Raw genomic sequence first — 21,346 nt, forward strand, 5'->3', positions numbered from 1 at the left:
GGGGACATGAGGGGCAGGAATCATGACAAAATCTGAACAATGAGTGGGGGTTTGGTTCCCGTCAATATCTGCTGGAAGTCCGTTGTGGTCCCTGGTCCCTTGTCCCGGGGGGATCTGGAGGTAAAGAAGTCCATACGCGCTGGTGTCTATCCCTGGGGGGGGAGGTGTTGACATATGACGCTTTGATTTAGGTTTTGGGGGGGCTCAGAGTTTTTGTGGTTCATCATTGCTTAACGACCCGATGGAGGAGGTCGCTGGTGGCCTGGTCAGGCGACAGATGTTATGTCGCAGGCGCTCAGGGAGGGGGTGGTGGGTGTGTTGGGGGATCTGTTGGGGTTTCTTCGGGGTTACTGCTTGTTGTGCCTACCGAGTGGGGACTTGCACCTATTGGGGACCCTTCTTTCTGTGGAGAATCGGAGGGTTCCGATCCAGGAAGGGGATTTAGGTTATATGTGCGCCCCCAGAGGGTCTTTGGGAAAATGGTAGACCCCTGGTGGATGATACACTTCACACGCTGACGTCAGGTTTGCTAAATGCTCGGGGACTTAATTCCCTGCACAAGAGATCCTTGGTGGTGAGGGAATTTAATAGGTCAAAGCTTCACTTTTTATTCCTTCAAGAAACACATTGGGCAAAGGGTAGGGAAAGGTCTCTCAGAGCCAGGTCTATACAGGAGGTCTTTCATGTATCGTGTCCGGCCAAGAAAAGGGGTGTAGCAATAGCGGTGTCTCCGAAGGTGCACTTTGTGCCTAGAACCCTGCGGAAAGACCCAGAAGGTTGCTTTGTAATGGTCAAGGGGGAGCTCAGGGGTAGCAAGGTAACACTGGAATCGATCTATGCCCCGAACGAGACTCAAGACCAGTTCTGGGCGGGGGTGAAGACAAAACCTTTGGCATTCACGGAGAGGGTCCTACTGAGGAGAGGAATTTTAATATGGTTCTCCATCCTGAGCATGATAGGAAGTCCGAGCGCCCTTATACGGACACAAAAACTCAGAGGAGGCTGGTTGTTTCTTTCCAGAATACTAACGATGAATTGGGGCTTTCAGACTCATTCGACAAGGCAGGGATGTGACCCTTTATTTACATTCTTTTCTAGTCCGCATTCCTCTTTCTCTAGAATCGATTATGTACTAGTCCATAACTCGCTTCGTGAGACTATAGCAGATGTTAGTGTCGAGCTAATCCCGTGGTCGGACAACAGCCTAGTTAGAGTTCAATTAGGGATTCCCCCACCCCCCGAGGCCCTCTGAGACCTCACGGTGGACATGCAACAACCTCTTGTTAAAAGACAAAGAATTGTCCCAATCCCTGCTGATAGCTATAAAAGATTACTTTGCAATTAATGACAACGGTGGGGTAAGGGAGGCGGGAGTCTGGGAGGACTTCAAGGCTACGATTAGGGGTGTTCTTATTGGAATGGGGGCAGAAAGAAAGCGGGAGAGGGGTAGGGAGGAGAGGCTCCTTAGAGATAAAATAGAGGCTATCCAACCAGGGGGCAAACTTCGGTCCCAGATGTTCCCGGGTAAATGGGGGGAGCTCCAACAACTTAAGGTGAAACTGCCCGCCCTCTTGGTGGGGAAGACCGAGAGAAAGCTCTCCTTTCTAAAGCAGAGCTATATGGAGAAAGGGGAGAAGGCAGATAAGATTCTGGCCTGGAGACTGCGGGAACTCGAGAACAAGAGAATGGTTGATTTGCTACTTCTGCCAGGGGGGGGTAATTGTTGATGTAGGGATAGCGGAACAATTCCGATTATACTACAAACGCCTCTATAAATCGGAATACTCGGGCGACGGATGCAAGGCTGACAGTTTTCTGGAGTCTCTTCCTATCCCTCGCCTCCCTCCCGAGGAGGCGAACCTCCTGGAGTGCCCCATCACGCCCTTAGTGGATACTATTGGCCCTATAAAAGGAGGAACTACCCCCCGGGACGACAACGGCTTCATGGTTTTCTTTTATAAGTCCTATCGCTCCACCCTTCCTCCTTTCTTGTCTAAGTTTTTTAACTCAGCCCTTGAGTCGAGATCCCTCCCCCACTCCATGTTGTCGACCCGTATTGTAGTTATTCCAAAAGAGGGGAAAGAAAGAAGATAGACAGGATTACCATTGGTGCTATTTTCTTTGCTGGAATTGGAAGGGGATCTTTTCAACCAAACCAGAGAATTGTTACCAGTGACTTGGAACTGATAAGAACTGGTTGGAGACTTTTCTTTTCATTTGAACATTTCGAAGCTGACTTTAAAACTTCGGAAAGGATTTTATCCAAGACAGGTGAAGGTCATCCAAATATTGTTCAATTATTGTTTATTATCTTGTGTTGCTTTATCACTTTCTTTGAATGTTTGTTGTTCAGAGCGAGAGGCAGTTTACCCATGCTAGGGATTGTTCCCTTAGTCTTTGGAATAGGTAGGGAATCCCTCTGTAGTGTAGGGCAAGCAAGGCCTTATTTGAAAACATTTACTTTAATAAAATGTCTTACTTTGAGAAAACTACAAGCAGTTGTATGCCTCGCATTACTGACCCCTCACATCCATCATCTGCGCCATTTTGAATAAGTGGGCATCGCTGCCTCCTGCCTGTGTCGCACCCTGGGAGTCCCCAGAGGTCGTCACAGAAGTGTTTGTCCCGAAGTCTGTGTGTCCCGAGTGTCCAGCTTTCCAGAGTCCAGTCCATCGGAGCACGGAACCGGGATCTAGTAAGACCCAAGAACCTGATGCCTGAAGTGACTTCCACCCCCATGACCCCCGGGCTTCCTCCAATAGAACAAAGTAATGAATACAGAATGCCCAGCGATTACGGAAACCCCTACAGTGGTCCCTGAGTGAATCTGAGAACAAGGGGTAAGTAAACACATGTTTTCCTCCCACTGCCCATCTCCTTAGGGTTGTATGAGCATGAAGTCCTAGAGCTATCTCTCCATGAACTGTGGTGTTCTGGCCTGGTATCCTCCGCTGGGTCTCCCGTAAGGTGGATGGATTGGGAGAGGGTCTGTAAAAGATGTTCCTCTAATTGTTACTGAACTTTGAAATACTTGTAGTAACTAGCTGCAAGGAAATGGCCAACCCTGCTGCAGTCTCCACCTCTCCTTCCCTTCCCAAGCCCTCTGCACGGCTCTGGCCTCTCATTTCATCTCTAAAACTCAGGACATCCTGTCCTCTCTCTCTTCCCCCCTCCTCCCTCTACTGCCTGCTCTTCCCCTGGCCCTTCTTCGGCCACCTTTCTTCCCTCCTTCTCTGCCTTTCTCCTGTTCTCCCCAGATGAGGTTTCTAGACAAGCCCGATTTATGAACGTCTCATCAAAACAGGTACACCCCTGTTCCCCCAAAACCATCAAGGACCACATTGACTCCCTGGCTCCTGCCCTGGCCAACTTCTGTTACCATTCCTTCGCCACTGTAGTCTTCCCATCCCCCTTGAAGCACTCCCTTGTGCACCCTCTTCTTAAGAAACCCTCTGCTGACCAGTCATGCCCGGCTAACTATCGCCCAATCTCCATCACTCCTTTCCTGGGCAAACTCCTAGAAAAGCTGGCCATCTCCCAGCTTAATCTTCACCCTGAATCTGTTGGTTGTCTTCATGATCATCAGTCTGGCTTCAGAGCTGCCGGAAGCACGGAAACTGCTCTCTTGAACATCCGTGAAGACCTGCTCCCCAATCTTGATTCCAGCACCCCCTGTGTCCTCATCTTACTTGATCTCTCTTCTGTCTTTGACATGGTCAACCATGCCATTCTGCTCAACCATCTCCATGATAACCTGGGTATCACCGGTCAGGCCCTGGCATAGCTGACTTCTTTCCTCTCTGATGGACCCTCCCAGGTCCAACTTGGGTCCTTCCTCTCCTCTATCTCTACCTGCGGTGTTCCCCAGAGGTGTAACCTCTTTACCTTCAGCCACCTCTTCTCCTTCTCTCATCTCCGACTGTCTGCTATCCAGGAGTGGTGTGCCGCCAATGATCTCTGCCTTAATGCCAGTAAGACTGAGATTCTCCTCATCGGCACACCCGCTCCCTCCTTTCCTATCACTCTCTGGCCGGCCTCTCTTGGCCCTCTTCCTGCTCCCACCTGCGAGGCAAAAAACCTCAGGGTCATCTTCGACTCCACACTCTCCTTCTCGCCTCACATTTCTGATGTCTCCAAGATGTCACACTACTGGCTGCATCTCTTCAGAGGTATTCTTCCTTTCCTCTCCTTCCCTCAGCAGCTCACTGTCTTGAGAGCTCTGGTTCTCTCGGTTGTATACGAATTGAACGTTTCACAATTGTTCGAATTACAATTGACCTTTTCACAATTGACCGAATTGTGAAGGTCAATTGTACCGTATATGCAGGGGGAAACCCCCCGCAACCCCCCACCCAATGCAAAGCCCCCCCAAACTCCATATATATATATATTTAGAAAGGAGAAAGAGGAAAAATTAACCGCACTCTCCGCGGCCGATTAAAAGGCCATGGTCATGGAAAAAAGAAGCTCAGCTCATAGCAAAATGTAGGTCTGAAAGTTATTTAATGTGTCATACAAAAAAAAGACATCGGTAAAAGATACGGCTGGAAGGAAGTAGAAAAAACAGCGTCAGGCCGCCCGTAAGCGTGACCCACACACAACGCGTTTCATACTCAACTGAGTGCTTGATCACGTGAAGAAACAAAGGACCTGGGCACATTAGTAGTTGGATAGATGCAGTCCTTTTGCTATTTCAATGGAACTAAATGGGTGCTTGGGAAGATGGAATGGGCGGCGGCCATGATGGAATGAAAAGGCAAGAATGGTCGGCAATGTAAATAAATGAGCGCGATGGTGGAAAAGGCACTGGAAACCAGTTAAGACAAAGTGTCCATAAAATATTGACCAAAGCACCCATTCCATGGCACCCAGACCCATGGTTTCATAATTCCACCGATGTGATTTGCAATATTAAAACACAATTTGCAGATCATAAAATGTACACAGTTGAATGAATGAAGTTAACCCCCACAATTGAAAAAACAAACGAAACCCATCTATGAGGATGGACCAGGCCATATCGTAGCCCCATATTACAAGGAAAACATATCAAAGATATGTAAGTCATGGCTGGACATGGTAAAGGCTTTCTAATACCAACAGAACAAAGTAAAGTGCAAGTGCAAGCGAATGTAGCAGCAAAGTAATGTGCAAACATGCACGACCAAAGTGACAATATCCACATATGCAAAAATGCAAAATACAACATTCTGATGAATTGAGTAAAGTGCAAGTGCGGGCAGTAGTAGCAGCATAATGGAGCACAAATGTGCGAGAACAAGGTTGCAATATATAGATATGAAAAATAGCATGATACAACATTCTGGACGCAATAAAAAATTGAATAAAGTGCAAGTGGATAGCAGCATAATAATGTGCAAATGTACCAGGCCAGAATATTAAAGTCTATGGGAGCAAAATTGCAGAGTATCACCATTATAAAAACAGTATACAGCAACCTCAGAATGAGCAAACTTGCAAAGCCAGAATGGTAGCATTAACATATATAGAATCGCATGGTCCATGGCTAGCCAACAAGAAAAGGGGAGGGGCGGAATATAGAGAATAACAGGCCGTAATTCTAACAGACGGGAGAAGTAAAAGATAACAAATATACAGGGGGAAATGGCAGCGATTGTGAGTACAAGTGTACAAACCAAAGGGGAGCAACTGTGTAACAGCATAGAAAAGAAGGTGGAATAGAAAGAATTTAGAAACGCAAAAAGGACTGCACAAAAGATGGTCCCATAAAGACGTGCTGCAACAGCTAAGAAATTAGACAGGAATAAGTCTAAAGCAAAAGACAAAAACACCCATTAAATAAGGTGTAAAATAATCCAATACAGGCCAAGGATACAACAAATAGAGAAGAATGCCAACGGAGAACACCTAAAACAAAAGGAGATCAAGATGGGGCAAAGCAAGAAAGAGCATAGCAGGAATGGGGCAGATAAGCCAGTCTTAGGTGCCCAGAAACGTGCAGAGCTCCTCATCCAGATTATGTCCATTAGGAAACTTAGTATCAAAGTCCAAGATAAATCGAGTTTCCAATTGTCTTAACTTTAAAACACGGTCTCCACCCCTGGGATGAATAGGAATGTGTGCCACTGCAAAAAACGTAAGCAAATTAATGTTCCTGTCGGAAGTGTTTGGCCATGGGGTAAGCAGAATCCGAATTTTTAATCGCCCTGAGATGCTGGAGAATCCTTAATTTGCGCTTGCATGTAGTGCTCCCGACGTACCACTTCACGCAGGGACACGAGAGAACATAAACAACGAAGGAAGTGTCACAATTAATTGAGTAATTAATGATTTGATTACATTTGGTGACTGGATGTAAAAAAGATTTGCAAGGAGTGGCATGGGCACATGCTTTGCATTTGGTACATTTCGTAAAACCAATGGGGGAGACCGCCAACCAATTGGAGAGGGAGGGACTTTTATCAGTGGGTGACAGAAAGCTGGAAACAAGCTTATCTCTGAGTGAAGGGACTCTTTTGTACGTAATAGTGGGACGTTTAGACAATAGGGGGCATAGATCTTTGTCTAAAATCAGGACACGCCAATGCTGTTCGATGATCCAACGAACATTATTGGACGCATTATCAAAAGAGACAATGAGTCTGGGTTCATCATCAGTTGTAGTCTTATCAGATTTGGCGCCATACAATAGTTTGTCCCTACAGAGTCCACAGGCTTTGGTTTAGGCCATTTCGATGGTTCTTTTAGTATAGCCTTGTTGCAAAAAGTCAATTGCCGCTAGGGCACAATAGTGGTCAAATGATGCCAAGTCGGTGCAGTTCCTGCGATAACGGATAAATTCACCGTAAGGGATGCTTTTTTTACATGATACAGGATGGCAGCTGGTGGCATGCAGAGGTAGACCGGTATTGGAGCGTTATTTATGCAGAGTTGTGTGAAAGCCAGATCTGTCTAAATATATATATATATATATATATATATATATATATATATATATATATATATATATATGCAGTAAATTGTGAAAAGGTCAAATGAGACCCTTTAAAATCGGTCAATTGTTCATTCAAACAATTGTAAATGAACTATTTGGTGTATACCATTCTCTCTAGGCTGGACTATTTCAACAGCCTCTTTCTAAATCTGCCTGCTTCTACTCTCTGTCCTCTGCATTCCATCCAAAACAGGACTGTTGTCCTTGGCCTCAAGCCCAGGGATCGTATCTCTCCAGGACTGAAATCTCTCCACTGGATCCCAGTGGCTGCGAGGATTAAGTTCAAAACCCTCTGCATTGTCCACGGGGCCTTCTGAGGCTTGGGGCCTCAATACCTTCAACTCTCTCTTCCTATATATCTTGCCTCTCAAGCTCTTCGCTCATCTGCCTCCAAATCCCTCAGGGTCAGTCGCTTTTCCAAGCAACGAGTTGGTGGTAGATCTTTTCCTCTGCTGGGGCCTCCCTCTGGAACAGCTTTCCTGAAACTTAAGGAGAACCATCTCCGGTTCCAGAAGCACCTCAAAACCTTCCTCTTTGCTTCTACTTTCTCTCCTTCTCTCCCTGCTGAATTAATTGCTGAAAAACTGAAACTGCACTGGTTACCTGGCCACCCTTTGATCTCGGGCCTAGGTCCCCTCCCCCACCAGTTGCTCACCTGCACTGCCGGCCGGGCAACCCCCGCACTTGGGGACTGTTTTCTGTATCCCTACAGTCCCCTACCAGCACTAGACACTTGATGTCTGCACTTACCCTTGCACTTGCCACCAGCTGGCCGTACTATTACTTATTGGTTTTTATTCTATTTATCCCATATACCGCACTGTCCCTCTCCCTTCCCCTCTGCACTTTCCCTTCCCCCCCTTCCCATGTACTTGCACGATCTGAATGACACTGGGCCTAGTAAGATCGTTGTCTCGGTCTTCCCTCTGTCCCCCCTCCCTTGCCTCATCGTGCCTTGAAACACTTCTGTACAGGCGCGTTATAAATGCCATATCATATAATATCAAATCATATCATACTTGTTGGCTCAAGCCAACACTTGCTCAGCTTCCTAAAAAGACTATTAGCCTCCTGAAAATACTTTTATTGTGACTTGTGACTCTAAGGGCACTAAGCCCCATCTTTTCTAGCCAGAGAAAGAATTTCAAGGTTAGAACCTTGGTTCTAAGGTTTTGTATGATGTTTACTAACTTTTCTTCACAACTTCACAACCTAGTGGTTCTCAACGTCTTGATTGTGAAATAACTACCATAAGGTATGCTGTAATCGTGAGTTTATTGATAGACAAAATAGAATGTAGAGAAAATACCGGGACATCCTTCCCCATCCAGAGCAGCAGGACCAACTGCCATCCCCGGAATCCCAAAGCAACCTCCCAGGTTCCACTGTGATGTCACAACCCACACAGTAGCACAGTGCCCCATAATCAGACATGCTCAGATTATGACAGATTGCTTATCTGGTTCTGTTTTCTTTACTCACTTGCTGTACTGCACAACAGTACCTTGAAAAGTATTTCTAACTGTTTTTAAATGAAAAAGTGTTAGTGCTCTTAGCAGAGCACCCAACAATGAATGTATTTATATTTTAATAGTGAATGTTTTCGAGCGTCATTCACCTGTGGTTTTTAATTGTTAAAGATTGTCTAATTCAATCTATTTGTGTACTCTCTACCTAATTTGAATTATTAAGAGTGCTCTGTGTATGCTTAACAACTGAACCCTTCACCACTCTCACTCCTTCCTAAGTTCACGCCTTTCTGTCGAGTCACACTGCCCTGATAAGAGTTTGGCTGGACATTAGTGACTTTCTCTGTTCATCAGAATAGGGTAGCGTCTCAATCTGTCCACATGGCTGATTCTGAAAATGCATCGTAACACATATGCAGCTTGATTGAGCACCATTAATTAGGGTATTTAATAACACCTGTTATTACAGTGCTAAGAACCGTAAGGAATCCATTATAAGTTTCTGTTGTGATAGTTATGCTTTGGTATTTATAGGACACTAAATGCTCCCAGATATCCCAGTCATCTCTCCTCAATGAAGAGGCAACTTACCTAAAGAAGACTTTAACAGAAGGTTGCTACACTTGAGTTGGTATCCAGTCACTGTATCGAATACAAAGCATTGAATGCCAAAGCATCGAAACAAATGCATCGAGAAAAAAATGCATCTAATGCATTTTTTTCAAAGGTAAAGGTTTTATTTGAATTATAATGAGTTTTAGGGGTAAAAAAACAGGGTTTGGGGGGGACCCGCCCATTTAAAAATAAAAATGGAAACAAAATGCATTCGATGCTTTTATTTTGTTGCTTTTTTTTAGATGCTAAGGCATTGGATGCTTTGGCATTTGATGCAATCACTATAAACCCTTGAGTTATCTTCCATCCATCTATTTCCATGAAGCCACCACATAGTGTTTTAAAAGTATCTTTGAGTTTGGTAAATAGTTAGGAAACTGAGAAGAGCCAAAGTTTCAACTACGAAAATAATTACAAGCATTAAGGCAAACCTTCCGATGTGGACCGCTTCAATGACTGACAACATGGAGTTCACACCCTATGTCCTAAACCATTTGGCTCTCCTCCAATTGCATCAAGTTACTATGATCGGGAAGGGCACACATTATCAACAAAACCAGAGTCATTGTCTATAGATCGTTACAGTACAAGTGAAAAGAGAAAAGCTGATACAAGGCATCCTAATGGTCTATAAGCACTAAAAGGAGCGAGCATTAGATACTGAAAACTCTTCTTCCTGACTACATAACATGGAGGCCTTTAGGAGCACACATTTTATCTAAAGGGGATGGTGCAGCACCACAGACATAGAAAAGTGCCTTGGAATGGAAATCTCACCACCAAATCTCAGAAATGCCCAGTCAAACACTCATTTGTCAAATATGGATGATTCCGTTTTCGGTTAGACTTTCCCTCAGAGTCAAGCCCCTTAAGACCCAATTCTCCTTTCTGAAAAAACCAACCGACTAACATCTGACCAGCCCAACTTCACAAGAGATTGCCAGAAAAGCTATTACGAGATGGGATTTCTATCAGTTTAACACGTTTGCACTCTGCCAGCACCTCAACAGTGAGGGCGAGACAATCTCAGTATTAAAAAGCCCAAGATACGAACACTGGGCCCAACCATTCCTTAGGAAGCATATAACCCAATCAAAAGGTGGAGATCCTACTATGGGTACTCTCCGATAAATCTACCAGAAGCTAGGACTGGGTAAAAACCTAAATAACAAAGTGTATACCTACCTCGTGTACTCTCCCAAAGACCTGCCAGTACTCTTAGCAGAGAGGTCTTGCCCATGCCTGTATTTCCTACAATGAGAACACTGTTCCCTTGAGTGATTTTGATACTTAAGTCCTTCACCAATGGCTGATCAGAGGATGGCGCATAGAGAGACACTCTGTCCAGGACAAAGGCTGTATCCACGGTCACCATTTGTTCCCCTGGAAGACTGGAAACAAAAATACAAGAAAGATCAAGACATGAGAGAAACATTAAGCAAAAAGCAACAAAGACAAAAGTAGACCAAAACACAACTGAACAAGACAGGCAAGAAAACAAAAGTAAAACATACCAAAACACAAAAGGGCACATTATTAAAAAACAAGACATCAAAACATATTAGAAAAGATTATAGGTACAAGAGAGCAAAAGGTCAAAACTATAAGAGAAACATATCAAAAGAAAGTAACATAGCATCAGAAAGCAATGGGGGCACAATAGACAGTGGCAGGGAAGATGGGAGCCAGGAGCAAAAGAGAAAGTGGAGTACAATGGGGAAGGATACCAGGGGCAAAAAGAGACAGATCAAGGCAAAGATTATGATCCATCTGCACGAAGAGACTCCAAGCACAAATACAGCACAAATCTTTTGCAATTCAAGACACACTGTGTGGTTCGGAAAGCTTAAGGATTTAAACATACATTATTGTAGGATGTGATTAAATTAAGAGTCAAAACATGTAAGGAAGAACATACATCTTGATGGCATGACAGGGAAGTCAACAGGGTGATGACTGGTTGTAACACAGGATGATCAACCATAAGGCTGAATGATCAACACCACAGTGGGTCAGAAAGCCCTACGGTGTGATGCTATATTCAATTTTGGGATGTACAGCTTTGCAGGACCCCATTGTCAGACCTACAGTTCTACATCTACTAGAGTACTTCCATAGTAGAATTCATAACTTAAAAGCAGGAGATTTGGGCAGGGCAGTTGTATATGTCTAAACCTCCTGGTCATTTGGGGGCCAGTCAAGTTTCTTTGTATTGTGTTCTTTCCTTGTCATTTAGAGGGCTGAGGGCTGTGGGCTGGGCGACTGGGGATACTTTCCTTCACTTACCAGACCTGGTTTCCGACATCACTGGGGTTTCGTTTGACAGCCTGACTGGACTGTGGCCATGCATTCCTCACCTCAGAGGACAGTACAGTGTTCTGGGAATTCTCGTCTGTCCACTCCCAGGCCCTCTGCACGGCCCTGACTTCTCATTTCATCTCCAAAACTCAGGACATCCTTACTCTCTCTCTCTTGCTCTCCCCCTCCTCCCTCTACTCCCTGCTCTTCCTCTGGCCCTTCTTCAGTCACCTTTCCTCCCTCCTTCTCGGCCTTTCCCCTGTTCACCTCAGACGAGGTTTCTAGACAAGTCCGATCTATGAAAGTCTTGTCAAAACAGGTTCACCCCTGTTCCTCCAAAACCATCAAGGACCACACTGACACCCTGGCTCCAGTTCTGGCTGATTTCTACAACCACTCCTTCGCCACTGGAGTCTTCCTCTACCCCTTGACGCATTCCCTTGTGCACCCTTTCTTAATAAACCCTTTGCCGACCCTTACTGCCTGGCTAACTATCGCCCTATCTCCATCACTCCTTTCCGAGGCAGACTCCTGGAAAAGCTGGCCATCTCCCAGCTTAATCTTCACTCTGAATCTGTTGGTTGTCTCCATGACCATCAGTCTGGCTTCAGAGCTGCCAGAAGCACAGAAACATCTCTCCTGAACATCCGTGAAGACCTGCTCTCCAACCTTGATTCCAACACCCCCTGTGTCCTCATCCTACTTGATCTCTCTTCTGCCTTTGACACGGTCAACCATGCCATCCTGCTCAACCATCTCCGTGATAACCTGGGTATCACCAATCAGGCCCTGGCTTGGCTGACCTCCTTCCTCTCTGACTGACATTCCCAGGTCCAATTTGGGTTCTTCCTCTCCTCTATCTCTACCTGTGGTGTTCCCCAGGGGTATACCCTCTGTCCCTGGCTGTTCAACCAGTAACTGGCACTTCTTGCCCAACACATTGCTGCTGTCTGCCCCAACTTTCAGTGCTATGCGGATGACGCTCAAATCATTTTCAAGCTCCCTTCTGCCGCATCTTCTTCCTCGTTCATCTCCGACTGCCATCCAGGAGTGGTGTGCCGCCAATGATCTCTGCCTTAATGCCAGTAAGAACGAGATTCTCCTCATCGGCACACCTGCTCCCTCCTTTCCTGCCACTCTCTAGCCGGCCTCTCTTGGCCCTCTTCCTGCTCCCACCTGTGAGGCTAAAAACCTCTGGATCATCTTCGACCCCACACTCTCCTTCTCTCCTCACATCTCTGACGTCCCTAAGAAGTCACACTACCAGCTGCACCTCCTCAGAGGTATCCTTCCTTTCCTCTCCTTCCCCCAGAAGCTCACTGTCTCCAGAGCTCTGGTTCGCTGAAGGCTGGACCACTTCAACAGCCTTTTTCTAAATCTACCTGCCTCTACTCTCCGCCCTCTGCAACTCATCCAAAACAGGACTGCAAGACTTGTCCTTGGCCTTAAGCCCTGCGATCCTATCTCTCGAGGACTGAAATCTCTGCACTGGCTCAGAGTGGTGACGCGGATTAGGTTCAAACCCCTTTGCATTGTCCACAAGGCCTTCTGGGACCTGGGGCCTCAATACCTTCAACTCTCTCTTCCTAAATATCTTCGTTCTCGGGCTCTTCGCTCATCTGCTTCCAACTCCCTCTGGGCTAGTCGCTTCTCCAAGCAGCGAGTTGATGGTAGATCTCTTTCTTCTGCTGAGGCCTCCATCTGGAACAGTCTCCCTGCCTCTCTGAAACCTGAGGAGAACCATCTCTGGTTCCGCAAGAACCTCAAAACCTTCCTCTTTGCTTCTGCTTTCTCTCCACCTCTCCCCTGCTGATCTCCCGGCTGAATCTGAAACTGCACTGGTTTACCTGGCTAACCTCTGATCTCGGCCCAGGTCCCCTCCACACCAGCTGCACACCTGCACTGCCCCCGTGGCATCCCTTGCACCCGAGGACTGTTTGTGTCCCTATAGCTCCTACTAGCACTTGACACCTGATGTCTGCACTGACCCTTGCACTTGCCACCTGCTGGCCGCACTTTTATTTATTATTTGTTGTCTTATTTATTGTACTTTTATCCTATGTACCTCACTGCCTCCCTTCTTCCCCCCACACTTTTCCCCTTCCCACCCCCCTTGCGCGATCTCAATGTAACCTAGCCTAGTAGGATCACTGTCTGTGTCTTTCGTCTGTTTCCCCTCCCTTGCCTCGTCGCCCCTTGAAACACTTGAGTATAGGCGCGTTATAAATGCCATATCATATCATATATAACCAGGGAGGATCCATTGTGTAAGCAGCAACAGTCAATGACAAAGTGAAAAAACAGGTTGGACAGTTGCGTCTGACAGTATTGATAGAAAAGGGGTTTGAAGCCAATGACGAGCAGTTGGTTTATGATAAGGCAAGCATTGAATGGAGGCCCCAAAAGAACATTCAGACTGACATTTAATTGTATAGCGTTCATACTCTCAGGAATACCATCCAAGAGGGAGAATACTTGGGAGTTAGCCCAGGCATAGTATCTGGTGTGGTTCTGGCACCAGTGAGGGCTGGACAGACTTGAGAAAAGACTACACAGGAAAGGATTATGAACATATAGATTAGTGGGAGGGGGCAAAGAAGCTCTGTTATTCTCAGAGGGAGTGCACAGCACTTAACTTAGGTTGGCAGAGGGCAAGAGTTTCACAGACCCCCTCAGCATCCCCTCATGTCTTCTGTTAATAAGGGTTGAGTTTAGCAGCTCCTTAAACTCTAGGTATGTACTTATTTTAGTTGACTGTAGATTTACCCTTTGATTCATCTAAGATTGGACAGAACAGTTTCCAACGGGTGCCCCAGTCAAGTACAGTATTACTGTATTATCAGGAGCCACACTATGCTTTTTTTCATTTATTGACAAGCAACCCCCTACTTGTTGCTGTTTTTGCACAATGGCGATCCTCAGGCACCATTTAACTTGTATGTAACATAGTCCATCTCTGAGGTTTTTCCCATGCAGTGCAAGGTATGTACAGAACTTGAAGACGGGTGGGGCCTAGCGTGGAACACTCCCAGCGCTTCGCTCTGAGATATAGTGAATATGTTGATTAGCAGCAAGGTCATCGCCTTTTGTAAGGAATAAAGGTAGAGTCCTGGATACCTTGCGCTTCTTTAGGAAGGATGAATATCCACACAATTGACGGGGTGAAAACCACTTGGTTTTTATTGTTATACAGTACACATGTGGTCAGCCGACACACGTTTCGACCTCTAGGGTCCTTTTCAAGGATGTCATTTTAAATATACATGTAATCAAGTGGTAGTTGTGACAGGTGATGATTTGTGCCATATGTTTAACAATAGTGGGAATAGTCTGAGTATATTTAAAATCCGTGACTCTAACTTTATTATATACAGAACTTGCCATCAATATTAGTAATATTGTCTAACATACAATGTACGATTTGGAATGATACAAGACCATGGGCCTCATTACAAGGAAGCCGATCCAGAAACAACAGTGCCGGTAGTTCCGTACCACCATAGTTTTCCAGACCGGCACAGTCTGAGTCGGATGCCAGTAACACCAGCACCGCAAGTGACCCATCGTTGCCGGTATCTGGGGAGTGCCACTTCAGCCGTGCCTGCCATCCCGTCATGGCGTTATTAAGTGCACATTACGAGCAGCACAGACACGCAATTACCGGCATGGACATGCCAGTATCAAGGTGAAATCGATGCCGGAAAAACCAGCATCGCGGACCAAGCGTTAAGTAGAATCATGTGTGTAAAAACATGCCACAGGTGCAAATAATCAGCACAGATGCCACCAATCAGCAGTGCTACAGCACAAAAGGACCACTCCCACACCACACAACCCTTACAACACCACAATGCTAACAGTAGCAATAGCAGTACTGGAGCTGGAGGCCATGCCTGCAGGACTATTACTTGAAGAGGCAGGGAGGCAGAGGATGCAGCAGAGGCACATGAGGAGAAGGAGGGCCATCATTTCCCAGCAAACCGCCATAGCCCAGCCTGTTACACCAAGCCGACATCCACCAATCCCTTGTTTAAGGGCCACACCATTAAACCTGAGTGAAATACAGATCCACACCCTGTACCGGCTAGACACAGACATCATCATCAATATAGTGGACCTGATCCATGACGACCTGGTCAGCCTCGTAAATATAAACACAGCCATACCCCCCTTGCTCAGGGTAGTGTCCGTGCAACACTTCCTTGCCACAGGCACATACCAGCACAAAGTCGGAGAGCTGCATGGGATATCGCAACCCTGTTTTTCACGTGTCCTGCTCCAGGTCATTGATGCACTGCTGTGGCACATTCGAGACCACATCAGTTTACCCAGAACAGCGGACCAGGTCAAGCTCACGAAAATAGCCTTCCATGCCCTTGCAGCCATGCCAAACGTCATTGGTGCCTTGGACTGCACACATGTGGAGCTGGTGGCCAAGCATGGTGTGGAGGCTCTGTACCGCAACAGAAAACTATATCATTCACTGAACGTGCAGATGGTGCGTGATGCCCACCTCATCATTACCCATTGCTGTGCCAGATTTACCGGTTCCACCCATGACTCCATGGTGCTGCACAACTCCATGCTGCCTTGGTACATGGCACGTCACGGTGGACAGCATACCTGGGTGAGTCCAACTACAAGGCTATGAGCACATTTGAAATGGGGGGGGTGAGGGGTGCATAAAACAGCAAAATGTACCTGGCTGCTGGGTGCGTCCAACTACAAGGCCATGCGCACATTTGATTGAGGGGGCATGAAACAGCATAGTGTACCTGGCTGCTGGGTGAGTCCAACTACAAGGCCATGAGCACATTTTAATTGGGGCCATGTCAAACACACATCACCAGTGGCTGTGCACATTGAATGCTTCATTCCATCTCACATCCCACTTACCTGTGCTCCTTAAATAACGAAAATTCCATGAAATGGAATATGTTCAGGATAGGGAGTGTAAAGGGGAATGGTTGCCATGAATAAGACTAATTCTCATAATTCAAGCCAATAGTACTACATGTACAGTCACTAAATGAAAGGGGACTAGTATCTACTTTGTGTTGTGTGTGCATTAAACATGAAAGTGTACAGGTGTGACTGAAACTGTTACACAGTTATAGCATGCCTTGAGTCCAAGTCCTTGACAGGTGTGCCACAATTTTTTAAATTGATACAGTGCAAGCATGAGAGCAGCTATTCTGAACTATAAACAAGAAAACAACATATACCACAACAAATTGAACAAATGAAGGAATAACAGTCAAGCAAATACACAACACCTGATGGACAGACAGAGAACAATACTGCACCCACCCACACAACAGTGTTTGTCAGCACACCAATTGTTCATGTCCCCTGCCTGTTATAACCACACAATCACACATGCTTCTAGTTTCTAATGTAAAAGTACACTAGTACATGGACTTCTTGTTAACTTTTCCTTCATAACGCAAGAATGATAGATGCAGCTTTTCAATTCATGTCTTTGGTATTACAAAGGTCGGAGGTCCGGTTGCCTGTGAATGGCCCAAGTGAATGCCACTGCAGACCACACCCCCACACGCATTTTGACATAGTGAATTTCAGGCACCCGATACAGGACATATGTTAGCTGAACTATATGTTGCATGTGCATGCCTGTCCACTATCCAATACCATATCATATCACTAAAATGACCACTATGTAGACTGTGCCAACATGACATTGACAGAGGAATGACATTGTACACTTTCTGCTGCCCCAGTGCAGGTGATGCTGGTTACCCCCTGTCGCCATTGTTGATGATACCTGTGAGGCAACCACACAACATCCACAAGCAGGCATATAACCGTGCCCATGTACATACTCAGGGCAAAACTGAACACACATTTGGTTTGTTGAAGGCAAGGTTACGCTGCCTGAGCAGATCGGGGGGAGCACTGATGCACAGTCCAGAAAAGGTGGGAAAGATAGTGTTTGCCTGTGCCATGTTGCACAACATGTGCATCAGACGCAACGTCTCCCTGCCCCCGACATGGACATGCACCCACCTGAGGCTGAGGATGACAGTGATGATGATCAGGAAATTGGCCAGCGCCGTGACGGAATGGATGGACGTGTTGCACGGGATTAATTTATACAGCACTACTTCTAATCACCTGTCACACACGTGGCACAGGCCACCTTGCGCACTGGGCACTGGACGTAAATAAATACAATCACGCGGAATAATGAATGTCCAGTCATAATTTCAGTTTGCAACACCAACTATATTTTGTGATTAGAATCTATGTACAAATGTTAAGTTGCTATACTAGTAATACTGTGCACCCAAACTATTCCCCCCAGACCCCATCCCCAACTATCTCTCCCCACACCCCCTCCCCAACTATCCCTCCAACTGTCTTTGGCCAAATCCTGTCCTGTATAACTATGTACATTAGGAAAATTCTCAGACATGGCACCCATGGATCCGTGTCCTATTTGTGGGCCCTTTTATGCTCTGGGGTGCAGCTTTGTGCAGGCCAAGACAGCCACACCGAACGACACCTTGGGCTGCTCTGTACTGAACTTCCTGGTGTGGTGCTAGTGGAGGGAGCCGGTGGTGTTGACGGGGGCCTTCGGTCCAGGAAGGCCTGGAGCAACATGCCCATAGTTTCTGCTATTGAGGACATGACAGTGTTGCCTTTCCTTACCCTGCATAACATTTGTACGATGGCACATGTGCATCGCCCCAATGTCCGTTCATTCGGCCTAGAACTGGCTTGCACACTCTCCCGCATCAGTTGTGCCTCTTTAAGGTGCTGTTGCACAAGTGATGTCAGAGCATCCTGGCGTTGCTCCATCCGTGTCAGGCGCCCTTCTATGTCCCTCACACTGAGGAAGGGTAGAGGTTGGGGGCTCATTTGGCCCAGGGGACTGAAGGGCACGACCTCTTCGTAGCGGTGGTCTGTGTCACCAGTATTAGCTCCAGCCTCGTCACCAGTGTTTTCCCCAGGACACCCTTGTGCACATCCTTGCGGCTGGGGTGCCACTGGGATCGGAGGCAACTGGGGTGCAGGTGCCACTGGGATCAGAGGCGGCTGGGCTGCAGGTGCCACTGGGATCGGGAGCGGCTGGGGTACAGGTGCCACTGGGATGGGAGGCGGCTGGGCTGGGGTGGGCGGACAGATGGGGTGGCACTTTCACATCTGCCTGTTGAGGCTATGGAGTCCTGTGTCGAGGTGGTGGTGGTCCTTCTGCGGCTGGCCAACCTCATTGCCAGATGATGTGCCTGAGGGAATCAGAAAGGCAGGGCATCAGTGATGGGTGTGGATTGATGAGACAGACATGAATGCTAGTACTTTCTGATGACATTGCTGTGCCAGGGACATGGTGGTGGAATGGCATGGTGCACACATGCTTGTGTCAGGGATACTGTGCGGCTGGATGTGATATGTCCTTACATGGTGTGTGCAGTGGCGCTTCCGTGGTGTACTTGTTTTTTCTGAGTAGGGTGTTAGGGGTGTGGCACACAAGCTGTATAATGTGATTTTGTGGCTGGTTGTGCCATGGATGTGTTACACATGTGCCTACTGCCTGTGGCACCTACTCCATTGGTGATGATTTGGCGACAGGGTCATGGTGGATGGGACGAGGGGGTCACATGTTTCCTTGGTGTGTGCAGCTGGTCATTTGTTGATGGTGTAGGTGCTTGGCACAGAGGTGACTTTGTGCCTGTGCTAGCACGGCAGTAAGAACACAAGTTAGGCTGTGGCAGGGGGATGTGTGTCTGAGTGCCTGCAGGAGCATCTTGTGAGGGCAATACAGGGGGCCTGTGATATGTTCCCTGTGTGAGTGCGGTATGAATGAGATTTGGGGCAAGGTGTATGTGAATATGTGCAATCACGTTGCAGGGGAGGCCCCGGCTGTACTGGCGTAGTGCACAACGTACTTGAGGTGTTTGGCAACTCTAGTGCAAGCAGGGTGGACAAGGAGGTTGATGTGACATTGTGATGTGATGGGACCAGCCCCCTCGGATGTCACGCCTCCGGTCTCTGCTGCATCAACTCCCTAAATTGATTCGAGGTGCAGCACACTACAGGGCTGCAGGTAGATGGGGGATGCTGTGCCGCCTCCTGTGGTCATGCCCTGGGTGCGCTGGGCTGACCAGAGGTTTTGCACCCTCAGACGCAGGTCCTCCCACCTTTTATGGCAGTCACGCACAGTGTGAGGTGTTGTTCCAACTGCGGTGACCTTCTGTGCCACCTCCCCCCAGATTGCCTTTTTTCATAGCTGGGCCTCCCTCCTGAGGTCAGTGCTGAAGAGTTGGTCAGCATGCTCCACTATCCGGGTTGCAGGTACCCTTGATGTCATGTCTCTTACTCTGATTCAGTGCTCTGGATGTGGGCATCACTCCTGTGCTCAGAGGATTGCAATGGATTGTGTTTTATTAATGTCTGCCTGGTAGATGTTCTGTTCCGACGAACAGTGTATTTCCGATCACGTTAATAACGACACCGTTGTTACCGGTGCTGGTGGGATTGGGAGCAGGAATCTGACTCACCGGCACCAAGGGTGGCAGTGTTGGGATTTGGGGGGGGTGAGGGGTTTGGTGGAATTATCAGCCTGTCGGTGCCACCGTTTCCGGCATACCGGAATGCACGTGCTTGACAACACGGAATCAACCGTTGATTCCGGCAGCAGTGCTTCATGGACATGGTAGCAACAGCAATTTTGCGCGGGACCCGTAATGAGGTCATTTGTCTTGGAGAGCAGCCTCTGATATGATGTGATGTGGCATTTATAATGCGCCTGTACACACGTGTTTCACCAAAGTAACTGCTCCTCCCTACGGTGTGGCACTTAATGAAACTGTACAGCCCATGTGAAAGGTGCGGCCATACCCAGCATGTCACATTAGCCACTGTCCTGAAGAGCAAGCACTGAAAGCCATTGCCAAGAATGCAGCTAGAGCATAGTGATGTGCTGTGCTTAAACCCACATATGCTTGTATGTGATTCATGATCACAACATTGGCATTATAGAGGTATGAACACGTGACTTGAAAAAGGGAGGCTCCTCTCCTTCAATGCCTTTTTTCAATATCCAAAAATTGCCTATTTTTAAAACCAAATGCTAATAATAACCTGATCGTTGCGCATCATTTTATGTTCGATTTGGCGATAGCAATTAGCCTCAGGGCTCTGGTAGCCGAGAGGATCAGCCACATCTGCACGCTAGACAGTGCAAGTTAGACTGCTCAAGGATTGAAGTGCCCACATTCAAAGCACCTAGATGACCAATACCGACGAATGTTGCAATTTTTTCATCTTTAAAGAGTTACATACTGTTAGGAAAGATTTTCATTTTGCAGCCTTCCCTCCATTGAAATCAAAGAAAGATATATTTGACGACATTGATTAGGATCGAATTGACATACACTATCATTATAATTGTTCTTTCATAACATGCTTAATACCAACGAGTGGTTTCTAAGCGTGGGATCAGGATTCAAACCTGTGTTGCGCTGCGTTGTCTTGCTTCCAAGGCAAATGTGTTGCACCTGAGATATCCTTCCTCCCAGAGGAAGGACATTAAATAATGTTAAGATGTCCAACAGAACAGAATGAGCAATATTGCTGGATGGTTTGCTGTCCCCCTCTGATGAAAAGAAACTCTTGAAACCATAACCTGTCACTTGTATTGGTGTGTGATTGAATGGAACAACATAGGCGGCTTGTCAGAGTGGTTTGACCGCTGGCTCATGAGGTTCATCTGGTGATAATTATAAACACATTTAAAAGGTCTATTTGGCAGGCAGAGGGGCACGGAGTTGGGTACGTTGTTACAATGGAAATTCTCTGTTGTTGGTATTTCCTGTTACAAGGCATGGTTAAATGACTTGATATTGTAATAACATGTTTGCTTTTGATAAGGGTCATTAAAAATGCATTTAAACAAATAAAAGTAAGACCTAATTGAATGTTGACTGCATTTGAGTTTGCCTATGAGGTACAAGAAGTAAAGAGT

At 46.7% G+C, this 21,346-nt stretch overlaps 1 protein-coding gene across 9 annotated transcripts in view; it reads right to left on the minus strand.

Moving 5' to 3' along the window:
* The window catches only part of ABCD4 (ATP binding cassette subfamily D member 4), a 683,911-nt gene that overhangs the window by 219,413 nt on the left and 443,152 nt on the right, over positions 1–21,346 (minus strand). For all 9 annotated transcript variants that reach the window (XM_069637624.1, XM_069637622.1, XM_069637620.1 and 6 more), the window contains one exon: positions 10,246–10,451. In XM_069637624.1, coding sequence (XP_069493725.1) covers positions 10,246–10,451 — 206 coding nt within the window. The remainder of the gene's footprint in view (positions 1–10,245; positions 10,452–21,346) is intronic.

The sequence above is a fragment of the Ambystoma mexicanum genome, chromosome 14, assembly GCF_040938575.1.
Source record: "Ambystoma mexicanum isolate Mex_15411 chromosome 14, UKY_AmexF1_1, whole genome shotgun sequence".
NCBI classification, from domain to species: domain Eukaryota; kingdom Metazoa; phylum Chordata; class Amphibia; order Caudata; family Ambystomatidae; genus Ambystoma; species Ambystoma mexicanum.